Genomic DNA, 25791 nt, shown 5'->3' with positions numbered 1-25791 from the left:
ACGTAGGTGGAAGTGGATCGGACACACCTTGAGGAAAGGAGTGAACGAGGTTTGCAGAGAAGCACTCGACTGGAATCCACAAGGACAGCTTAGAAGAGGCAGACCCAGAGGCTCATGGCGACGGAACTTAGCCAACGACAGCCGGGCTGTAGACGAGTCCTGGCGACAGGTAAAAGCCATGGCGGGTAACCGTCAGCAGTGGAGATCTCTGATTTCATCCCTTTGTTCCGGACCGGATCGGCGGACATGGACTCATAAGTAAGTAAGTAAGTCTCTTGCAGAGGAAGCGGCAACGGTCGACTGAAACTGTGTCGCCAAACACTAGCGCAAAAGGTCCAAAAATTAAACGACCTAGAGTACGCCAAAACAAAGGGCCGTCTACGCCAAAATCCCAAACATCCCAAACATAGTGAGATGGCGGATACCTCCAGCACTGCAATCACGTCAAGTGATTACCCGTGATTGCAGTGCCGTGGGATGAAGCGCTGCTACGAAAATATACACCATGAAGCCCCCTCCTGAGGCCCCTTGTGTTCACGGAGCATTTTCTGAGCAGCGTTGATACCTCATGCGAGAGGATCCTTCGTCGCCTTACAAATCAGAACGATGGCTACACTGAGCAAGACATAGCCGGGCAGCACCGGAATGGGTCGTTACACAATGTGCCAAATGACTCGGTTGTGCTTGCATGCCGATTATTTACGGAGGTTTCGATCAAATCATCTCTTTTGAACCAATGGAATCTCCAAGTCCGGATGGTATTCTATACATTTTCTTACAAAAAACGGACGGTGTTATAATGTCCGAGCTCATCAACCTCTTGCGATCCAGTTTCACTTTGGAACGTATCTCGGAGAATTGGCGGAAAGTAAGGGTGATGTTCATACCTAAGGCTGGCAAAAAAGACAAAACCATGCCTAAGGCCTTTAGACCGGAGAGTCTGACTTCACTCGAATAACCAATATTTGGTTAAAACGTCTTTAATAAAACAAAAAAAGTCTGACTTCAATGTTTCTTAAGCTTATGGAGAAAATCACGGACAACTATATCCCCAATGAGTTTTTAGAAACTCTCAACATGCGTGGCAACCAATGCGCTGGCAAGACTGTTATCTACATACAATTTGAGTGAAGTCAAAATATATGGTCCAGTGGTTCAGGTTGACAGCTTGCTTTTCTGCTATATTCGTTAAAGCCCCATTCACGTGGATACGTTTAGTAAACTAGGAACGGGAGATAGTTCGCAGTATGAATAGTTCTTACAAATTGATCTGTGCTTGCAGCGAAACGATTTACGGTGATGGCTTAAGGAAACAATCAACTTGCCAGTCCGTTGGTGCCAACACGGTAAATCTATGGAAACCACACTGCACTGCTTAGTGATGTTAATTGAGAAATCGCTTAAATATCAAAAGACGGCACTTTTGCTTTTCTTGATATTGAAAGCGCTTTCAATAACACGTCCTTCGCATCAATTAATACGGTTTTCTGTCAAAAGGGAATCAGCCACGCTACAATGAGCTGGATACAAGCAATACTCTCGAGCAGAGAAATTACAGCATCCTTGGGAGATACGTCGGTCACGATTTCGGTGACCAAAGGATGTCCACAGGGAAGAGTTCTCTCCCCATTGCTCTGGTCACTGGTTGCCGATGTACTCCTTCGCAAGCTATCACAGCTTGGTTATGAGAACATGGTTTACGCCGATGACGTTGTACTTATTGTCAGAGTAAAAAGTTTGACGCAGTACTGTCAAGTCGCTTTCAAGAAGCTCTAAACACCACCATGTCATGGTACTCACAAGAGCGACTTCATGTAAACCCCACCAAAATAGTTGTTATACCAATCACTAGGCGAAGGAAACATGACAATTACTCCCCCTATACTGAATGGTGTCAGACAGAGCTTTAGTAATGAAGTCAAACACCTCGGAATAATTCTCGATAAAAACTGAACTGGGCTGCCCACCTAGATTATGCTGTTATGAAAGCAACTTCGGCTATTTGGGCATGCAGCTCACTGTTTGATAAAACCTGGGGATTGAAGCCTCAACAAGCTTTTTGGTCATATACTACTATTGCACGACCTAGAATAACCTAGCCTGCAGTCGTTTGGTGGCCAAAGGTGGATGAGGTGACTGCCCAAGCCAAACTAAACAAAGTTAAGCACCTGGCCTGTCTTTCAGTTACAGTTCAGTGACATGCGTTGAACACCTGCTGCAGCCATGGAGGTAATGCTATGCTCACTGCCTTTGCATCTTCATGTGAAGAAGGAGGCAGAGCTCCTCTGATGATGTTCTAGGAACCGCACGTCAGTGCAGAGTTCCAACAGCTTCCTAGGTAGGAGTTTATTTGTTTATTTGTTTAAACATAGTGGTTTAAGTTTGTAAGCATATGAAACTGTTGAAGTTCGCTAAGAAATATCTGGCTTGACTTGGTACAGGCTATCTGTACCCGTAGTTTGAAAAGCGACATTTTCATTGCCACCGGAACCACCAACGAAGAAATTTACTTAAACGAAGGTCTGCAAAAACAACCGCTGCTCATCCTGAAGCAGTACGATTGTTTCGTGCATTTGAGGTCGAATTTAGCGTTGTGCCATTACGGTACAAAGTGGTAGCAACTTTCAGGTTGTGCCAATCTGACAATCTGCACAACACTGGATCATCATCAAGCGGAACCTGAAGAATACTGTTGGGGGCCAAACCCAAGTAACAAATGTAATTTTATAAAGGTTTTATTGCGGTATTAGTCGTTACTTCTGGTTTTCTTGTGATATTGCGCAATACCAAGCGGATACGAGTCCAAGCACCCTTATAGCTAGCCAGAAAACCTTATTGTGGTTGCTTATATTACCACGTTAAAACTTGTTGGCTGCACCACGTCTCCTATAAATTTATCATAAGCGTGACGTAGCAATACAAAATGGCGCACCAATCAAAATTGATCGTATCGCGGGTGCTTGTCAAACCGTAATAAGTCTGTTAGTTTCATAGAGCTACTAAAACGGTAACACCCTCACCAAACAGTTTTTTGGCTGCTATTATGAAGAATACTAAAGTTCAACACCAAAATCATTTTTTATGCGAAGCCATATTGCCATATTCTAGTATTTTGTTTTGGCTCACAAATAAAAATTCAAAAATAAAATATAAGGAAAAAGTCATCAGTATTCTAAGTTAGAACAATACATGTAAAATATTTCTTTTATAGGTACAGAATTCACAAGAACCATGGGGTAATACACAATGCTGGAATCGTCACGGGGATAGGAAGTCTACATCGCTGTGCTTTCTCCTGCTTTTCTGGTCTCTTTTGTTTTTCTCTTTCTTTTTAGGATCAAGTATGCACAGGTTAAACGCCCTCTGATGAAGTCGACAACGCTAGCAGGGCTCAATTGCAACGGAGTTCTTGGTACAAGAAATTAGTATTGGATGTAGATGTTGTATCACATAATAAAACAAATGTGCAGGTATGCAAGTACAGACTTAAAAAGGTGATGTTACTTATTTTCTTATTTACTTATATTATATGATACACTTAAATATAATACCTATATAAGATAAATAAACTAGAATCGGGAAGAGGGAGAGTGAAACAGTCAACTTTCTAGGGTTAATCTTGGCCAGATTAACAACACATAGCGGATAATGAGCGGGCTCTTCTCCCCACCTGCTGGAGATATTCTGCATTAAGACGGCTTATTCTAAGATTGACTCAGGCGACTTAGCTCTTGGGAGGAGATTCTCTACATCCCTGGTACGTGTAAGTGATGTTGCTTACCGACCAATTCCCTTTTGGCCCTTCATACAAGAGTTGGGAAGCATGACCAATCGTTGAATATGTACAACTCTTTTTGACATGATAGGCTCATTGCTATGAACGGATGTTCTGCTAAGGCGGTGGTAGTACCATATATTCATATTCATATCCGTATTCATATTCGCAAATAAAAATTCAAAAATTCATGAAAGCAAAGTATTCTGCAGAAAGAAAGTTATTATTATTACTGTCAGAGGAAGCAACTAAAATGATTTTGCTGGAGATTGAGATTGACTAACTGCATATTTTTATTTTTTTGAAACAACCAGCTTTCGAAAATTGCGAAATTTCAATGGCTCGTTGATTTTATCCACCTATGATATCAATATGCACAATGAAATTAAATGCGCTTATGCTGCAAATCAACGGAATTGCTAAAAATTTATTAAATATTCTATGGGGTATTTTATTATGGTCGCTATAAACCAAATCGATCAGAATAATCTGACAGTGAAACTTTAACTTTACTGCTCAAGGATATATTTTCAAGTTGATAAAGCTGGTGAACTTAGTTACCCGATCAGGAGGGCATAACAACATTATAACTGATCCTGTTATTTTTCGACCGATTTTTTGCTAACAACGGCTGTTATAATTTAGCTACTGCAAGTGGTTAAAATAACTCAAATTCTAACAAAACTGCTTAGCAATGATAGCAAAAATATAACAAAGTTTGTTATGTTTTGAACAAAATTATATCAAAATTTGTTACCATATTTCTAACAAATTGTGTTATAATTTTGATAAAACAAAAACTTCTTTACCTCTGTCTGCTATATCGACATTTTCACGACCTATTGTCAAAAATAGTACAACTATTTATCGGGAACATTTACAAATAGCAACAAAAAAAGATTTTCACACATTCTTTCCAATTTCAAAAACCGCACTCTTTCAGTCGGAATTGAACTCATGACACACCGCACACGATGCCATCGTCTTAACCACTGTACCAGAACTACTCTTCAATGTGGGTAGTTTAAATGCTCATATGATTTGACCGATAGCTTATTCTGTCAGTTGTCAGTTTTTGCTGTTCGAGCTGTCTATAAATAGATCTCTTTTGGTACGAGACCGTGATCAAGAAAAAGAAATCGAATCCATTTTATCAGTGTTGCACCGTTCTGACTAGGATTGGGCGATACCGTATCGATACCCGCGATATCGATACTCGAAGGCCGATATTTCGATATATTTCATCGATACTTACGACGTCGATATTATGCTAAATCGATAATTTCATCCCGATACTGTTTTGATAAAGCGGGATATGCAGCTGAAAAAATATAGACTAAAACTAGGCCAGGGAAGGCTCAAAAAAACAATCTTTTTAGGGTTTTTTCTCGCACTGTTTTCTTTTCAGGTAGCTACTAAGCTTAATTCTCAAATTTACTTGATTGGAAATGACCTCGGCACAGCCGTTTTTAGGTTAGACGACTTGAAACGAGCCGAACTATGCCGATTTCGGTACAAGTGCCGAACTGGAAGATTTGTTAAATTCGTTATAATCTTATCGATCTGGCAACCGTGCGAGATGATTTTGACACATGGCGGTGCTCCCATTTCATATGTAAAATTGAACCGGAGGTGTGCCGTTTGATATCTTTGAAGTGCCACGGCACAATGTGCTGAATGTCCGATGCCTTGGAATTGACTCTTATGCAAAACCTTGAACAATGTCACTTACATGTTTAACGCTTATTGAACAGTAAGTGCGTACGATATGCGATTTTCAGCAATTCAAAACTGACCAGAGAGCACATAGAGTAGTATTGAGCGTTGAAGGCATTAACAAAGACTTTCCAGCTTTTTACGCGCCATAATAGCGGTGAAAGTGGCAGAGGTGGGACAGAGATCGAGCAGAGCTAGAACCGGAAAGGAGCAACTCCCGGCGGAACTCTGCAGGAATGGCCAAGAACCGCCAGAAACGACACATCACGGGATGGTTTCAGGGGTTTAGGAGAGAGCTGCCGGATGAGTGGATTGAGGGTGTGGTTTGTCCCATCTACAGAAAGGGCGATCGGATAGATTGCTGTAATTACCGCAGCATAACGCTGGTCAAAGCCACCAACAGATTTTGTTACGTCGTCTATCCCCGGTGGCTGGAGAGTTCGTAGGGTAGTACCAGGTTGGCTTTTGAAGGCCCGTGCTACTACGGATCAAATGTTTACTCTTCGGCATGTCGTCTAGATGTGTCGGGAGTACAACCCATCATATTTTGTGGATTCCGGGGCCGTGTACGATTCAGTCGAGCGTGAACAGCTGTGGTGCGGTTTTTCATACGAAGCGACGTGTCCGAAATAGAGATGTATTAGAGCGAGTGATGTGTTGCGTGCGTGTTTTGGGGGCACTGTCTTTGCTCAACATGTTTGTTATTGATTAATTTTTATGATTCCCTTTTTTTGAGTAGCATTTCCTAATCCCAGGATGCCGCCTTAAATAGTATCGATAAATCTAATATCGATGCTTCACGAGCGATATATCGACGGTATCGATAAAGCGGCTGATTTGATATTGATATTCAATTATCGATACTTTCGAGAATTTTGCCCAATCCTAGTTCTGACAGTGTTGCTCGAAGTGCTTTCAAATATACCAGAAAATAAATTGAAATTGGACATTAAATTCGAATTAAATTTAGAATTCAAATTGAATTCAAAATAAACATGAAATTTGACTTGAAATAGTACTTGAAATTTTACTTAAAGTTAGGCTGGTATTGCATGTAAAATTTGGCTTGAAATCAGATTTGAAATTACATTTAAAATTTGCGTTAAATTTTATAGAAAAGGTATGGCACGTTCCCCATTGTGTGTCCCGGGCACACCAGTGATGATATGTAACATTTTTAGTAGTGGCCAAAGCCCTAATTCTTCTATATAACTCAATGAGTTATAACTATCAGAATCTGTTACAAACTTGAAACTTTTGTTTTCACTTTCTGATCAGTTTATTTCCGATTTGTAACACAATGTGTTATAAATATCAGAATGTGTTATAAATTTGATGTTATCTTGTTATGCCCTCCTGATCGGGTAGCTTTTGCCAGAGCGAATATCGAAAAGCTTTATTAAATTACTAGCTGATTACCCGATCTTACTCGGAGCCCCTTTGCCTCTCAGTTACTTGTACCTCTGTTATTGTAACGAAAATTCTCATAATACAAAAACCTTTTTTTTTTCATTTTAATGTGTTCTCTCATATTGTCCCCCAGCCACTTGTAAATCGGACTTCTTCCCGGTAATCCCTGTGAATTGACAAAAAACCATTTTTGAACCTTCCCTTTGTTAATGGCCACCCTATGCCACCTTTCAGAAATCCAACATTTGTACAACTGTTATCATTCCAATTGTAAGAGAAACGCGCCCCTTTACCCATTTGAACCTTTCTTTCCCCTTATAAGAGACCATCTCTCTCTCTCTTGTCAACCCCTCTGCGCTGATTCCTTAATGCCAAAATACATGTGTTTGACTAACGACGTTTAATGAAGAACAGTTCAGAAGTTCCGGAGCTTTGGCGAAACAAACATTCATACTCACGTTCTTCGTCCCCCTACTTGTCGATTCTTTCCCAGTCAACTCCCTCTTCTGTCACGTAGCTAATTATGCATTGGTTTGCTCTATGAGAATCACTATAACGGAAACTAAACAAAGGTCTTATTTACCATATATTCCTCTTCGGTAGAACCTCCTCTTTTCTCAAAGTTATTTGCACAACTGCAATCGGTTTAAATGCAAGAAAAACGCATCCCCTTTTACTTAGCCCCTTGTTAAAGCTCCTCCTTTTGGCAACCTCCCAGTGCTGATTCCCTTATGTCAAGTGTGCCAAGTTTGGTGAAGAGCCATCCAGTGGGCCGCTTGGTCAGAAAGCAGTTTTATAGCGGTCATCAGAAAGTTCTAGTGGAGCTCATAGTTTTATTAACGGTTTTATGAAATTGGTCAGGAAATCCACTATTCGAACGTAATAAAACTTGGAATTGTTACTTGAGAAAGCCGTTTAAGGCAAATTTGCGTTCCGCGGTGAACAAAGTAGACAACACGGTTACAAATAATGTGATATGAGAGAAATAATGTGATTGTTTTTATAGAAAGCTGACTCAATTTACGACCTCTCTTGTGTGACCAAACTTTGATCGAAACACATTCGGGTTAAGCTAGGTTTGCCAGTTTTAAGTTCACTTTCTCCTATATTTTAATCCCCACTAGTAAACAATCTTGATTGCGAAAGCACACAAATTCAAACTGTATCGAATAGCTCGAATTAAACATTGTTTATAGGCCTTCAAAAATGTGCAGGTGATGAAAATATCAATTTGTTTTTATTTTATGGCGCGTGCATAAAATATGTCAAATGGTAGGATGATAGACATCTGCACTCAAAAATATTTAAACAAGCCACCCCTAAAGGGATATTTTGTTCAGTGTATTACATGGAATTATCTTGAATAACTTGATGCCGTTAAGTATTAAGAGATTGGTTTACTCTAGGAGGTATTGTAAATTTTGTAAAAAGAGCATGTTTGTTCCCATTAATTGTCAGTACTAACCTTTCGGTGCGAGGACGTTTCAATATATTTGGCTCCGATTTTGCGGGCAAAATCCCATGCTGCCGATACTGGGACCGGTTTCTCTCCTTGAGCCTAAAACATTCAAATTCAATCATGTGATTAAGTGTCAACAGACGAGACCCTCGTTTGCGTCCACCTACCTGCAATTTGAGTATTGTTCCCCGGTCGCTACGCAAATCGGACTGCGTTCCGACCAGTACCAGCGAGCAGCCTTTCAGTTTGGACACCTCCGGTTCCCACTTGGTAGCCACCGATCGAAACGAGCCCGGCTGAACGACGGAGAAGCACAGCAGAAACACATCGGAACCGGGATAGCACAGCTGTCGGAGCGGATCCAGCGCATCCTGGCCGGCGGTGTCGCATAGCGTCACACAGATCGGTCGACCATCGACGCTAACGTCCACTGTAAGAACAAGTTAGAAATAGATGGGCGTTAGATTTTACATTGCAGCTCGTAAGTACATAAACAACAGTTGCTTTAAACTCAGCAGAACAACAATCATATAAGCGAAAATATCAAATCTGGTAACAGACACAAAGTTTCTCGTCATGAAACTTGACAACAAAACTGCTGCGATAATGTCATTCATTTACCGTTAAAATTGCCAGCAATATTAGCATCACAAACGAAACTAGAATGCAGTGTTTTGCTATTTTTCTCAGTATGTGAACGACGCTGTGCGTAATTAGTTTTACACTGGATACAACATAATGATAAAATTAGATTGACGATTAGATTGATCAAGAGGCTCCATTGACCCGATGAACTTTTTTTCCATATTCATGCTGCAAGAATTATATTCATTTCTGAGTCCCGTAAATCTTGAGAGCATTCTTCGAAAATTACCATACCTTTATAATAATTTGAGATTTAATGGATTTCGGATTTAATATTATCAATACATTTACGAGCTGATAAAAAGCTTTTCATATATTTCTTTTCAGTATTTTTTTCAATATCACGATCTAAGAATTCACCCAAAATAAACACAAAAACAAGAAACCCGCCTGATTAAGCCCCTTTTTCAATTAATGTCACACGTTAGCTGTGCGTTCTATGTAAACCCAAATCCACGGAGAAGAAGTGTTTCGTATCACAAAACATAACAGTTCAGTCGATAATTACTCGCATCTTCATGTGCAATATGTTCATCTCTGTTTGACTTTGGACCCGGTGTCTATCAGAATTAATTGGCTCTTCGTTTCTAAAACCGTGTCGGCTCAACTGCTGCTCCATCCGGACGGGATATGTTTATCGATGTTTACTTCATTAAAGCAATGCATATGCATGAGGATTCAAAGTTCGAAAGACTTGTGGATATTTATCCATTCACCCGGACTTGCGTACGGCACCGTTCATTCTGCCGATGCTGCTCTCCGAGACCGTGTGATTTTGAGGTGCGATGGCATTACACCACACCATCATCAGCAAAAAGGTCATCCAATCCGGGCACATTATTACCATAAGCGATTTTCTCCATTGCCAATGACCCCCACTGTTGCTGTGGGATATCGACAGGACCACGGCACAGAGCAGTCTGGCAATCTACGCCGGTTTTACGATATATCTCCGTTTCTCCATCGGGGTACCATCGACGATGGACGATCGAGTGCGAGATAATAGCTTGGAAAATTTCCATAATTAAGATATCAACTGGGCAGCCGTTTCTAATCAAGTTATAACTCCCTCTGCTGTCGTTCAGTCTCGCTTCCACACATTGGACGATGCACCCACGCCTGCACTGCCCGGTTTTTATGGGCCTGCAATTCAGCCAGCAGGACGGACGAAATGCCGAACGGAATGATCAGTCGCAGCCGGTCGCACACTATCACGTGCATAGTGCGAACTCATAAATATAACCCGTCAATCGATCTGAACGGTTTCGTTTAGTGTGTTAGTCGGTGGAGGAGGAGGAGGAGGAGGAGGAGGAGGAGGAGGAGGAGGAGGAGGAGGAGGAGGAGGAGGAGGAGGAGGAGGAGGAGGAGGAGGAGGAGGAGGAGGAGGAGGCAGAGCCACATCGAAACCAAGTCAGAAAATGTGTTCCATGGCGGTATTGGGTTATTGTGGAATACAATAAAAGAATCCTTTCAACGTTCATCGAGTTGAGTTGCGAGCGTTGCGAGACAATCCGAAGTCGCCACCGCGAATTAGGTTGATTTCAGGTTGATAACGTATCATGAATTACCTTTATTGTACTATAAAAAAGGTATAAGAATCGGTCGATAAACACGAAATTGGTCCTAGTATGGATGTGTGTGAAGGTCCAAACAGAATGGTCAACGTCAATTTGACAGTAAACCCATGGCAAAACTGTCAGAATAACACTGGCGGACGCTCTTTAGTCGTCTGTTTCTCGGAGATTACTGAACCGATTCATGTGCTATTACTATCGTTTGAAAGGCGTTATTAGTTGGTAGTTCACTATTGAATGGTTTTGCGATCCAACGTTCCGTTTAAAAGTTATAGATTTCGCAGTCGGCTGTTATAGAGTACAGGACAGTTACGGGGCTAGTGCAACAATCCTACTGACTCTATCTAGCAGCACCGCCTAGCCTTATCAGCTTAACCATCCCTGTGTGCCCCCATCAAATGATTTGATCAAATCTGTGAGTTATCGCCTGACGCACAGATCACGATCCGTACAGTACTCAGTACATGACAAACAGTGAATACGGTGCTTGCAGAGTGCATATATATTGGAGAGCTGTTGGGCGGGCAAAAGTGACAGCTCCATATAAACTATACGGGCTGGGAAGGGCGAGATTTTTTAAATAATTTAATTCCTTCATTTAAAACAGAAATTACTATTTGCGTTATATGTATAGCAAAGTAATAAAGTAGGGCGGGGCATAAATGCGATGTTTGAAGTTGTCATCAATTTTCATGAGATATAAAGAAGGACAACAACATAATATATTTTATAGTGATGCAGTAACTTCATGTCTCCACATTCATCTATAAATCATCTGCGGTAATAGTGTTTTGCAAAATAAATTCTTCTTTCTTCTGATCATGTGCCGATACGCGCTTTTACCCCACTAGCGGGGCAAAAGTACGAAGCTCGAATTCATGAAATTAGCACAACCGTAGCTAACAAAACCATATTATCTTCAATCTGCGTTATGTTTCGGTAAGGAATATTCTCAATTTTCACCTTTCCTATTTTGCACTGGTATATTGCAGTCTCCGTTAAATCGAAACTTTTCCAAATGTTTGGTTTTTGTTTCATCAGCGGAAAAACATTGTTTTTCTTCGGCCAACATCTGTAGAGCACACAGTTTTCTGCAGATCTTCCGTTTCTAGTATCTGTAATATAGTGCCTAAAGCTGTATATAATTAGCTATACATTTTTGCCTCATCCATGCATCGTACTTTTGCCCCATCCGTGAATCGCACTTTTACCCCGCTAGGCGCTTGACGGGGTTAGATTAAATTACAGAGAAGTGAAATATATTTTGCAAATTCTTTTCACCGTATTTTCAAAACAGATATGTGAGTGATGTAAAACGCTGCTACAAATTTTTAACAAGTAATATCCTCCTGTTGATATCGTATTTGCCGTATAACGAAAAACTACATCAAAACCGCTCTAAAATAACATTTGCGCATAACTCAGCAATTATGATTCGTAAGCAACCACAGTTTACGTTAGATTCAAGCTGTCAAAGTAGTCACCCATCCATGCCAATGTAGTAAATTTACTCGGAATCTGCACCGATAAATCATTGAATCGCACTTTTACTTGCATCACACTTTTACCCCTCCTTACTCTATATTTGTTTACTAAATAATAAATCTATTTTCAACAAGCAAGCTAAAACACGATAGAAATGATCAAAAATGTAACTATTAACTATGTTAGCAGGATAAAACTGAACAAATATCGATATCCAGCGATTACTTTCGGACAAGAAAACAATAAATTATACTAAAATTAATGCAACGTTCAGTTATTTCGAACTTGGCCTATGCGGCATGCTGCATCCGAAAGCCGTATTTTGGGGGTCACCGATTTAATGCTAATTCACTGAAATATTAGTTGCTAACTGTAAATATATATATCGGGGTACATTTCTTGGTTGATTTAAACATTAATTGTTTTGAATGAATCAAAAGTTGCAGAAAAAATTATCATTTTATCTAATGTGTTTTTGCTGCATCGAATAGGAAAAGATGCAATGTGTGCCTAACAGACGTCTTGCATGTGTGTGTAGCAAAAACCCTATCTTTAGTATTGCTTACAAGATTTTGTTCTCTAAACAGTCTTAGCAGTTGATCGCAGTGTTACTTCTTACCTAGCCGCGAGAAAAAAGGTTACTCATGTTGTTTGTATTGCGATTCATACGCTGCACACAACCATTTGTCTGTATCTGTCATATTTCTCAACGCAATCATGCAATGAACAGGATCTTACATGAGGTTTATCATAATCTGTAGAGATCGAATACAAAGTATTTGTCGCTTACAAGTAGTGATGTCTATGAATCTGAATCTGATCGTTCCTATGATCTTGATCGCTAGAACAGATTTTTTTCCATCCCTGGTTATAAGCAAGAATGTGAAAATTAAATGATAATATTTTCTCGGGAACCGCTCAACCGATCCTAACAATTTTAGTATCGAATGAAAGGTCCTGCTACCGCAAAGTTTTAGAAGCATTTTATAGTCAATCGGTTCAAAAGTTCAAATTATTTTAACGAGCTTTACAAGAAAAACGTGGCGCGTAAGCTCAAAGTTTTTAGGTATTGTAAAAACATAAAAAATATTTATTTTTTTCGTATTTTTTGCTGCGTAGACTAAAAAACCACAATTTTTATATTTTTTCTGAACATTATAGTAATTTAGTGTCTTCAAATTCATGTCGTCGTCGTCAGCAGCAACATTCCAAGCAACAATGTGAGTTTTATTGTACTCTTATGGCGTTTTTCATGACCAATTTTGGTCTTAAATGCCACCATGAGAGTGTAAAAAAACCCAAATTGTTACTTGGGATGGAGCCGGGAAGACTCGTGCTATTTCAAGCAGTCGTCCCCATTCAACTCGATCTTGGGCCACTCGTCGTCAATTTCCCAGCCGTCTCAGAAGTCACAAATCACTTTCGACCTTGTCGAGCCATCTTGCACGTAGAGCTTCCCTGTTGCTGGTGCCAGTGGGGGTTGCTGAACAGAATTGGTTTCGTCACACTGTCATCCGGCATCCTCACGACGTGTCCGGCCCACCGTAGCTAACTGACTTTGACCAGATGTACGATAGGAATCCCTGTAAGCAGTGCCTCTGCCGCTCTCTGCTTTCAGTTGGCGGAATACAGCCAAATATCGTCCGGAGTACCTTCCGCTTGAGCACGGCTAGGGCACATATGTCCTCTGTCAGTAGCGTCACGGCTTCAAATTTATAAAGAACTTCTGGTCTAATAAAATTTCGTACAATGTCAGCTTCGTACGGCGGGGTATGCTTCTTGATGATAGTGTTTTGCGAAAAGCAAAGTTGGCCCGTTTTTCGTTTGAATGTACCGTGTGCAAGTATTTGGTCTTCGACGTATTTATTTTTAGCCCAATCCTCCTGGACTCCGCTTTCAGTCTGACGTAGATTGCCTCCGCCTTCGCAAAGCTCCTGACTATGATATCAAAGTCACCTGCAAAGCTTAGGAGTTGGCTACTTTTGGTGAAACTCGTGACCCCTCCTCTCCCCCTCAAGAGCGATGTTGAAGAGCATACAGGATAGGCCATCACCTCGTCTCAACCATCGCCGCGTTTCGAAAGCACTCGACTCTCGAGAGTGTCCTCTAGATGTGCACGAAACACACCACTCGATGCTGCTTTGAAATCGATAATGATGTGATACGTGGGCACGTTGCGAACATTTGTAGGATGGTTAAAATTTTCCATAAAATAGTCTCATAGGTCCATAGTTGCGCGAGTCCCCATGAAGTCCACCTGGTAATTCCCTACGAAACCCTGTGCTATCGGTGATAACCAGCGTAACAGGATCAGGGAGAGTACCTTGTAAGGTGGGGTTTACCAGCGTTATGCCGCACTCCTTCCGTCCATTCCTCTGATAGCTTTTACCCTCTCCCAAATGTTGGAAATAACCTAGTGTAGAGACGTTGCCAGCGTTTATCGGCCATGTTTACAAAGCTCTGCCGGGGATCGGTCCTTACCAGAGGTTTTACTCTCCTACGCTACCTTCCGTTACGACTCCTACTACAACTTTGCCATTCAGTTCTTCATCGATGAACTGCTTTCACCTGTGCTTTTTACTCCTCAGGATCGTGGTCAACTGGTTCCTTGCTTGTCGGTATTTGGCCAAGTTCTCCCTAGTAGTTTTTGTTTGTTTTTCTTCCCACCGCTTATTGGCATTCCCTACCAAACTAATTATTTGGTATACTTCGGAACTCTGCACCTAGTGGCACGGTAGTGCCCTCTCCGACTGCCAAGCGAATTCTGCCCCAACCATCTTCGAGGTTTGAAGAAACTAACTCCTCGAAAGAAGATAGTGCCTTATCCAGCAATCGCGCGCAGTTCTCGGCAGATTTAGCGTTAACTAGCTGCCCGAGTAGGACGACTTTGACATGTCTGGTATACGGTTGACAGTTTTGAGCGCACATATACTGCTACTAAGTGTTGGTCAGACCGTTCAGTTCAGAGGTACGACGCTGGTCCAACAAGTTAGTCGCCGTAAGCTCGAATCTCGACTAGGCGGTGCTGCTAGATAAAGTCAGTAGGATAGTTGCACTAACCCGGTAACCGTCCTGTACTCTAATAGCTGTGAAGTATGTCGATAAAGAAAGGTCATGTCTTAGAAAGACCCAAGGCTTTGCTTTTTAAGTATTGGTCAGATTCAATATCTGCACGCTGCACCCCGTTGGGAACGTATGTTCGTGATGTTAGAGAAGAAACGGCTATCTATGAGAACATGGTCAATCAAAATGCGACGAAAATGACAATTGAAAATCGACCAAAATGTTTTTAAAACTAGTAGTAAATGATTGTTGACTATTGACATTTTTCTTTTTTTATGCCTAAACTGCAATAATTAAGCAATATCAAAGTCATTTGTGTTCCCAATCGATCGTTGATCGATTGAATTACCTACGAATGGCCGAAACACAAATGCCTGAAATAATAAATGGCATAATATATCAAATGGCCGAATCACAAAAGGCCGAAATACGAATGAATGAACGTAATATTCAAACGAAAATGTTCCCGGCTTTCAACCTGCACAAACGTTGGGTACATGCTTAACTAAGGAATAATCCTTACTAGCTAATACACCTAGGAAAATGCATGCACCTAAATAGAACTGGGGGCAGCCCCCTCACAGAGGCCGGCGCTTCCGACGGCGGGTCACCGGCGCACACTCGCGGCCTGTAGCCGTATCGCCCTAAATCATCTAGGAAACATTTGCTGCAGGCACAGTAAATAGGTCTCGCACCTTATAATGAATTTTATGGGTTCTTCAGGGGGATGTTCCGAATTCGCGGAGAGAAATAGATGAAAAAATCTAGTCAAAATGTGTAAATGGTCACAAAATGGTCACAAAATGAGCAACACAAATTTTACTGACGCAGTTGCTCTTTTATCAAGCGCTAAATGAAGGTGTTCATCTTTCTTTGTTTTACAGCAAAAAGTTGTCCGTTACTATTAGCCAATTCATGTTTTTTTTATTGAATAGTTAAATAGGCATTCTGAGAAAATTCGGCCTTTCGTGCTTCAGACAAACGAAATTTCGGCCTTCTGTGACTGCTGTTGGAATTCGGCCATTCGTGATTTTTGTTTCGGTCATTCAGTACCAGCCCGTTCGACTGATATCATAAGAACTCATTACCAAGCTAGCATTTTCATATGTATATCTATACCTATAAAAATGGATTTCTGTACGTCTGTCTGTCTGTCGGGATGTTCCTTATAGAATCGAAAACTACTGAACCAATCGGCGTGAAAATTTGAATGTAGAGGTTTTTGGGTCCAGGGAAGGTTCTTATGATGGTTAGAGACCCCTCCCTCCACTAAGAGGGGAGGCTCCGGTACAAATGAAATACAAATTTCTGCATAACTCGAGAACTAATCAAGCAAATGAAACAAAATTTAGCATGTGGGTGTTTTTGTAGGCAATTTTTTTTCTATGCTGAATTGAAACCCCTCGCCTCTTTAGGAGGGGAATTATGACCCATCTCTCCTTCAATAGTGGGGGGGGGGCTCCTGTACAAATGAAATACAAATATCCTCATAACTAGATAACTAATCAAGCAGATGGAACCACATGTGGCATGTGGGGGATTTTGGAGGCAGAAATTTTTTTTATGACGGTTTGAGACCCCTCACCCCTGTGGTAGGGAGATAAGGACTATCATACAAATAAAGCAGAAATTTTTGCGTAACTCAAAAATTAATCGAACCTGAAAATTTTTAGACTCTTTCATAAAACCTTAGTCAATAACAAGCCCACCAGAAACTATCAATAGTAACATGAAATGATTCAGAGCGAGACGGACACAGGCCGCGAGTATTGCCAGCGACCTGCCGTTGGAAGCACCGGCTACTGTGGGGGGCAGCCCCCGTAGAGATCACCTCTATCTAGGTTTATTATCCTAGATCTAATGACCTCTATTACTTTCCTTCACCCCTGCGAAACGCTACTTCCTACGAAAAGATTTTTCGTGAAATGGCACATCCCGCGTAAGGTTTTACGCGAAATGGTATTCTGCGAAACTCTATATACGACTGGCATATTCGGCCAGCATCATACCTCGAGGTCAGCTTGGAGGCGAAAATTGAAATGCAATCCGTTTTATTTTATCAGGCTAAGCAATGGGGGGAGTTGTTTTCTATTTTACTGTGAGGAAAATTTGTATATTAAGGCACCCATGAACTCCTCAGAAACTTGCAAAACTCGAGATTGTGATAAAGGTCATCCGAGATTCAGGATTTATGTACAACACAGTTTAATTTGTGGCAATACGAAGTTTGTCGTGTCAGCTAGTATAAGATAAAAATCTGCACAGATATACATGGTAATATATCATATTTGATGAGCAAAATTGGCATATCTGTACTATTTTGGAGGTGATATACGTGATTAGGAATAATTATAAGCGTTACGACTACATATGTGTTTATATACGAAAATATCCGATTACGACTCGCTTCGTAATGCTATACGATTATGACTGAAACGCATAAAAATTTTAAATTATCTAACAAGTACAGAAAATAGGACGCGTCTTCACATAAAAAAACTACCAAAAAGCAACCCGCCAGCTGCCCGGCTGCAGAAAGCTACTGAAATTGTCCTCGTCGTACAATTACCCGCTTCTCCCGGCCACCTGAATCAATGCAGATTGATGCCATTTACGTCGTCCAATTAGTGACTGACTGTGCATCTAGCTGTGTGCACTGCACTAAGCCTAGCAACAGCCAGCAACCAGCAGTCAGTAGAGTCGGTTGCCGTTGTTGAAAGGTTTTGCAATCATCGGGCACCAGAGAGGCCGGCAGTTGGTCAAAAACATCAAATTAGCGATGGGGCACCTTGGTGCCAATGCGTCATTTTTTGTGCCTGTTGCGATCTAGGACGCGAAAAAAATCATCCCCCTTGGGCTAATAACCTCTGTCGCACTTAGACAAATTAATTGGCATGTGATTTTTGCCGTAGGCAGTATTTTTTTTCAATTTTTACGTAAAAAGCTTTATCTTTTGAATCGCTTCACTTTGTGCACTCTAAGCAATCCTATATTGAAAACACTGAATTGAAGAATATTGGGTTTCCGTTGCCGTGCTTAGTTTTCAATACAGGAAACAGTCAAGGTGGTCTCTGATATGTCTGTCAAAGTTCGACACGTGATTGATTTCTCCCCGGAGGGAATAATGACCCCGGCAATTGATGTTTGAAGCCAATCGTAAAAGCAGGTCATACCGACTCCAACCTGGCCGGACAGTACGGCAGCGTGTTGCTGTGAGAAACTAATGTGCAATTTTATTACTCTTGGCTGCATTTACTGCAGTACCAGTCATATGTAATGAGCGGAAAGCCTAGAGTAAGCAGGTGTGTTCATCTCCCGCCAACCTCGCACGGAGCTCCGTCCCTGGCTCCACTACTGTGGAAACACGAACCATCGGAAGTTTTACACGAAACTTTCGGTGTTCATATTTTCCATCGAGAGCAGTTTTATCGCAATTACCTACTTATGGTTTGTTTACTTTCGTTTTATCCTCGCTTGCGTCGGTTTTGTTTCAATGCTTCTTTTAGCTGGCCAGGTGAAACAGAAATAAATAAAGCTTGTTCTTTGGCGACAGAAGTATGTTATCGCTATTTAATTTGGTAGGTTTACTCAGACAAGTTGCACTTAGACAATACAGGTGGCAGTGAATGCAGTGAGTAAATTACTTAATGACCTGTTGCAAAACAGTACTTTCCGATCATCGACAGAAGCATTAGTGCCAAATATATAAAGGGTGGCAACTGAAATTTTGGAATTTATTTCTCAAGCTGTCAAAAAAATACAAAGCTATTTGAAGAAGATCTGATTTACTGAAATTAAAGATACGTTGTCCATTGTTGAAAAATTTTTTTTGAGCATTTGAAAACGGTCCGTAATTGGCTGTTCGGCGAAGCTTTCGTTTGATGTCGGAACAGGAGCGTTGTATGGCCGTCATGTCAACTTTGCGAATGCATCTTTTGATTCTACCAATCAAATATTTGAAATTTGTGGCTCTCCAGTTATTTTTGTATACAAAGGAGCTCAAAATCCCGAAAATATCTTCAATTGGGCCACACTGAGGCAGATTTGTCGGGTTGTGCTTTTTGGGTACAAATGGGATCGAAAGGGTATTCAGGAATGATTGTGTTTTTTGGCGTAATGCGATGAAGCTTTCCCGAGCAAAGTTCCATAACATAAAAATAGCAAGATTTGTTATCCTGTGATCAAGTTTTGATAACAGGATTTAGTAAAAACTTGTATGAATTAAGTGACAACATAACAAAAATGATAACAAAAATCGTTCGGCATGGTATCAAGTTTATACTATACTCAGTTATCGGTAATAGCAAATGAAGTCCAAATTTTGTTATCGAATTTCTTCACTATTGAGAACATGTGTTGTTATCATGATGTTATCTAAATAACAAAAAAATCTTCTTTACCATAGTCTACTATATCGACATTTTGTCTCGGCTAACTGTCAAAAAACTTAAAATAATTGTTGGGATTACAATGGGGGCCTCGAAAAAACCTCCCCATGCGTTTATACTTATTCTACCGGCCGGGATTGAACTCACGCCTTAGAGCACCCCATGCAACTACCTTACCTGTGCACCACAACTGCTCTTGAGTGTAACTGGGTTAAAAGCGTATGTGCTTTGGCCAATTCGCTAATATGGCAGTGACGTTATGGCACTGCACGATCTCTTTTACACTCGCAGTGCTGCCCATATGGAAGTGTGAAATTGTTCAACAGTTTTCTGTCTTTTTTATTCTCTCCCTCTTCGCCCTGCGTCGCAGTAAATGGCTTCGCTGTCAAAGTGTCAACCGTAGATTGAAGTCTGCTATAAATAGAAGTAAGCTTTGAGTATGTCGACGAATATTGTACAGCCGTGGTGTTTTTTTTTCGAGTTTAGTTACGCGTCAGTTTCAATTTTCATTCTAATTCGAAACTTATTATTAGTAAACTGGCTTCAAAGAATAGAAACTTTACTACAAAACAGACTGACAGAACTCTGCTGGATTCCGGGTCATACTGGAGTCAAGGTTATGAAGCAGCTACAGCACTCGTGCGCTAATTGCACGTCCTCTAGTCGCACCGTCTTTTTATTGCACGTTCGCTAGTTGCACGATAGTGCAACTAAAAAACAGTTATCTGTCAAACGGCACGTGGTTTCCTAGGTGGTTGCTATAAACAAAAATGCAGCGATGCCGAACAAAATCTCTCTTCTGCATTACGTAGGTATATTAAAAGCAAATTAATTCAAATTCTGCTAAACTTTGGAATGAATTGGACACGTTTTTAAAGATTTAACTGTTTTTATCAAAATCTAGCGCACGTGTGAGTGCATGTGAAGAATTCCTGACGGTGATAACGTATCACGTTTTACAATAAATATTGGCAGCCATCGTGCAATTAAAAAACGAAATTCGCTAGTTGGATCACCTCATTCGTGCAATTAGCAAACGAGTGCTGTAATCAACTATCCGCTAACACTAGAAACAATACACCAATTTCAACAGCAATTCCGGCAGAAGTCGCTATGAAAGAAATGAAACGTAAGATCGAACAACATTGGGACAACTAGTGGTTTTCAATGCAAAACGTAAAACTGCAAGAAGTAAAATTTGAAACTAAAAAATGGGTAGACTGCAGCTACGCCTGTGATCAACGTATTCTAACCGGACTGGAAATTGGGCATACGAGACTAACGCATAGCTTTTTACTTAACAAAGACTCACCACCATTATGCGATTGTTGCGAAACCACAATTAGCGTACGGCACCTTCTCCTCGACTGCAGAAAATATATAAACGCCAAACGAAAATGTAATATTGACGAAGTAACACTACAAAGACTCCGAAACGAAAGTTATAGTGAAAAAAAAGTGATAAAGTACTTAAAAGAATGTAACTTGTACAATCAATCATGAAACTGTAAGAAAATAAACGCTAACTCTGCGATTACTGCGGTTTTTTCACCAATTTTTAAATTCGAGCGGTTTTTCGACGACTTTTAGATTTTATATAGCTTTCTAGGTGATTTTTGAATTAACATATTTTTTTTACAGAATTTTTCGAATTACCATGATTTTTTAAACGGTTTTACGCGCAATATATCCCTCGTGGAAAAAAGACTTGAGTAATACACAAAAACCAGAATAGGAAAGTTTCAATAAAAATATTAATAAAAAAGCGAACACATTTTCATTCGAGCAAGTTTAATTAGTAATAAATTATAAAGAAACTTTTTAAAAAATTGATAACTTTGACAATTATTTAATGGCGAGCATGTTAGTAGAATCTCAAAGGAATTTTTCGTTTTATTCTGCTATGCAACAAATTCATGAAAGTAAATATTTTGTATACGAATCACACGCGTGTAAATATTTCTTATTTGATCTCGCATAATAACTTTAAGCTAAAACAATCTGCCAAACTAATTGACAACGCCAAAAGGTGACGGTGGACATCAGAAGGTTAATATATTACTTCTTTTTATTGAAATCGCAAAATGATTTGATAGTAGTTTAACTTGTTTAGAGGGATTATTACGGATAACCTATCTTGATATCCGCGAACCATATCATGTTATATAGAAATATTCATTAAATAACATCAATATAACATATTGAGTTATCCGTTAACAAAACAAGTTATCTTGTAGATATCGCTTTGTGATCAAACTTTGCTCGGGTTACTCGGCCAAAACACGTATTGTCCATCTGCATGATGTTTTCGTAGAAACGGGATCAAATTTTTCTTCAAACATTCGTTCTGGTACACATCTTGATTGATAAACAAACCAAAAGGCTTCAACCATGGCTTAGAAATACCTCTCGAAAATGGCAACGTACAGCATCACTTTCTATTCAAACTTATTTTAAAGTTGTATTTTTTGTTTGGAGATGTAGTAGAACTATCCATGTAATCCCGAGCAGCAGCGAAGAGCAAAATAATATAAAAACAATATCAAACTGTGTTATAATGCTATATTTTGTTGTTGAATAGATATGGAGATACGTTGATAACACATTTTGTTATTGAGTAGACATTTGAAACAGTGGTTGTAAGATGAGTTTAATAACTAATTTTGTTATCATATCTTATTTTGGTCTTAAAATGGCATTTGATATATTTCATACAATTTTTTATTGATTAAAGTGATTTTAGATTATAACTATTTTATAAAATGAATTTTTATTATCTCATATACTACTGCATTTGTTATTCAATACCTTAATAATACTATAATATGTTGTTCTAAACTTTGAATACAGTCATGTTATTGCTTTGTTATTCAAATAACACAAGTAGTTATTCTTTTGGCCTTAAAGGAGTAAAATTTTGATATTATTTTTTGTTATTTTATCAACTATGTCAGCCAAAGCAAGATCAAATTTTGATATGAGTTATTTGATTTCCAATAACACATTTTGATATTATTTTGCTCTTCGCTCCTGCTCGGGATTTTCCGGAATAATTTTTTATCAACCAGCGGTTTTCTTTTTAATTTAATTACCGGTTTCGTATTCTACTAAGACGTTCCAAAAACTTCAGTGGTCTTCCACTGCCTTGCTTGCGAGAAACTTTGGGAATCTTATGGTATATGGTAAATAGTCGAATCCGCAACATTTTCGCTTTTAAAATGTTGTACCGTATACTTTTTGCCGAGATCTTTGTCAATTCGTAGAAGTGTACAACGCGCTCGCGAAATGTTTCTTGTTTTGGTGCCATTTTGAGCCAAACTTGACAAGTATAAATAAAACAAAAAATATTCGCAGAAAGAGGAGAGAGAGAGAGAGAGCTAACACATACATACTCACATTTCTCTCACAGTTCGTTTGTTGTTGTGCATACAGGCATCGAAAAAAATCCAAAATTTTAGTTGCCACCCGTTACATAAATGTTAAGCCTCTGTGGTGTAGGGAGCAGGGATTAAAATTTTCACTCATATGTATGATAAACGTATTTCGCTCACCCGTTCTTCTCACATGACAACTAGATTTTGTAGTTATCTGTTCATATAAAGCGGAAGAAAAACATTTTTCCGCTAAAGAAAGAGAGTTGATAATATTTCGTTTCATTTTTCCCTGAAAAACATTTATCCTCTCTCACTGAAGGCATGATAAATAAATATCGCAGGTAGACTTGACGCGAAAATCTAATGCAATAATAGGTATATAACAGGATACCATGATCACCATAAACATAAATCAAATACATAAACTTGGTTGTTTTATTTCACTCTCTTGTTAGCTGATTATTTGTTAAATTCAATAGTAACCTGTGCAGTTTCGTCTCTGAAAGACGGCTGATAGTATAGCTGATACAGCTTTATCCTCTCACACAAAGAGAGGATAAACTCGTGTTACGAAAATTTAAAAATAAACAAATCATGATCGTGTATTCCTTGGGATAAATGAAATTCTAGGTAGCCCATGCTCACGAACGACAATAAATGGGTATAAAACATATCGTTTCACTTTTGTTCAGTTTTTATTCGTAGTAGGCCATATTCATAGATTATCGTGCGTTTGAGAGGATAAATTGAATGCCTGGTAGGGAGACATATCTTGTTGTCATTGCATTATGTGTTTTACCAATGTATCAATACAACTCGAAAAGCATCAAAGCACACAGCCACATGAGATGTACGAAATAGTGACGTAGGACATAACATTCAGTTTTAGTTTAGTTTAGTTAGACAATTTTATCAGTTTATTAGAATTATTGTTAAGAACAACATTCATGCAATTTTATCTAATGTATTGTCTACCAACAGTTAAATCACTTAGTGGCACGCAGGGTAGATGTTTTAATTTTCTGACTAAAAACTCAAAAATTTGGAAAATTTTTTAGTTTTTGAAAAAAAGATTTGGTCTTGGATTTGGACTTGGGCTTGGACTTGGATTTGGACATGGACTCAGACTTAGACTTGGACTGGGACTTGAACTTGGACTTGGCCTTGGACTAGGACCAGGACTTAGACTTGGACTTGGACTTGGACTTGAACTTGAACTTGAATTTGGACTTGGACCTCGACTTGAACTTGGGCCTGGATCTGGACTTGGACTTGGACCTCGACTTGGACTTGAACCCGGACTTGGACTTCAGCTTCAACTTGGACGAGGACTAGATTTTTTGTATAATGCTGGTTTGAGAAAATCTTTTAAAGACAACACTTTCACGATGTATAGGATTCAGAAGATGCAAGCCTGCGCCTATCTAGTAAAACTCTCCTGTTCTTCGTTTCCTCAACCACTCCCGGAACTATCGTTAGGTATTACCTTGGGAGGGAAGATATGTCTAAGCACTCCGCCGTCGTTCTTCGTTAAACGTGTAGGTTCAAGCAACACCACCTGTGAGGCGCTAGCTACTGCACCCGTTACCTAGGCCATGTATTTGTTAACTACCTACTTCACCTTTTAGCTGACTGAGTTATGTCAAGACGTGTCGTTGCTCTCGCTCTAGCCGTTGCAAACTCGGCCATCACGTCTTTCACCGCCCTATCAAGAACGCTCCACGCGTGCTGTTCTGTCCACATTCTCCTGCACGATGTTGTCGACGTTGGCGTCTATACCAACGACCACAAGCATCTCACACCGAGCGGCATCGAAACGCGGCTAGTGAAACTTCACGTGCTTAGCAGTAACCGCCGTTAACGCCATGCCACAAACATAATCCACATGGCTGGTGAAGTTCAGTCTATTGTCTGCCATCACATCCAAGTACTTCACACTACGTTTAAAAAGTGTAACCGTAAGTTTGGCCTCTAGGATCACCTTGCCGTTGCTGATCATTACAGCTTCCATCTTTCGAATGTGTTTATGGCGTCTGATGCCAGCATTTCCACTTCTCCGAGGAACTCACCTACTTGGCCCCACTGTGCAGTTTGAGGCTCTGCATTTCATCATACATGGCGTTCCAGCGTGACGGACCGAGAATCGAGCTCTGTGGAACACCCGCGATCACTTTGTTTTTGTTTTTTTTGCAAAAAATCAGCCGTGTCGTATACTAGGGTCTGGTTCTCAAAGTAATTTCTAAGCCTGCATAGGTGGTCCTCTACCCTTACCCTCATCTTGTGCAGCGCTAGGGCGATCGCTTCCGTTCTAGCGTGTCAATCATTTCACATCAATTGTGACTATGGCGTAATATCTGTCACCCCGTCTCTTTTGCCACATTTTGCCCTCTCTAAGAGTGGCATCGATGGTAGACTTCCCTCTTCGGAATCAAGACTGCGTCGTTACCAACCCGTCTCGCTTTTCATAATGGATGTTAACCTGTTTATAATTACTATGTAATAACTTTTCTAGCGTGTCAAGCAGGCAGATAGGCCTGTACGATGAGGGGTCTTTTTTTGGCTTCCCCGGTTTTGGTAGCAGCTCCAGTCTTTGTGTTTCCCATTTGTCGAGAAAATCGCGTCTCGATGGCGATCCAAACATATCAGGATATGCTTGGATCGCCATCTTCAGTTATTCCATCAGGACCCGGAGCCTTCTTCGTCTTTGAACCCCTGACAACCGCAATGAGTTCCTCATTCGTGACCGAAGTGAGGATGTCATTAGTTTGAGCGTCGGGATCGTAGGCCACGTCATTGGAATGTGCTATGGAAATAGCCCTACTACGATGACTTTTAGCTTTCGTTGGCAGGTTGGCTGCGGAATCGGCGTACCCTTCATCTTTTTCATTACCAACTGGTAGCT

At 40.2% G+C, this 25791-nt stretch overlaps 1 protein-coding gene across 1 annotated transcript in view; it reads right to left on the bottom strand.

Moving 5' to 3' along the window:
* The window catches only part of LOC128733127 (uncharacterized), a 142189-nt gene that overhangs the window by 3765 nt on the left and 112633 nt on the right, over positions 1-25791 (bottom strand). Inside the window, exons 5-6 of the mRNA XM_053826754.1 lie at positions 8528-8790; positions 8367-8459 (exon numbers count right to left, since the gene is read on the bottom strand). Coding sequence (XP_053682729.1) covers positions 8367-8459; positions 8528-8790 — 356 coding nt within the window. The remainder of the gene's footprint in view (positions 1-8366; positions 8460-8527; positions 8791-25791) is intronic.

This window comes from Sabethes cyaneus, chromosome 1 (genome assembly GCF_943734655.1).
Source record: "Sabethes cyaneus chromosome 1, idSabCyanKW18_F2, whole genome shotgun sequence".
Lineage (NCBI taxonomy): Eukaryota > Metazoa > Arthropoda > Insecta > Diptera > Culicidae > Sabethes > Sabethes cyaneus.
Note: the sequence above shows the minus strand (reverse complement) of the source record. Positions and strands in the feature narration are given on the sequence as shown.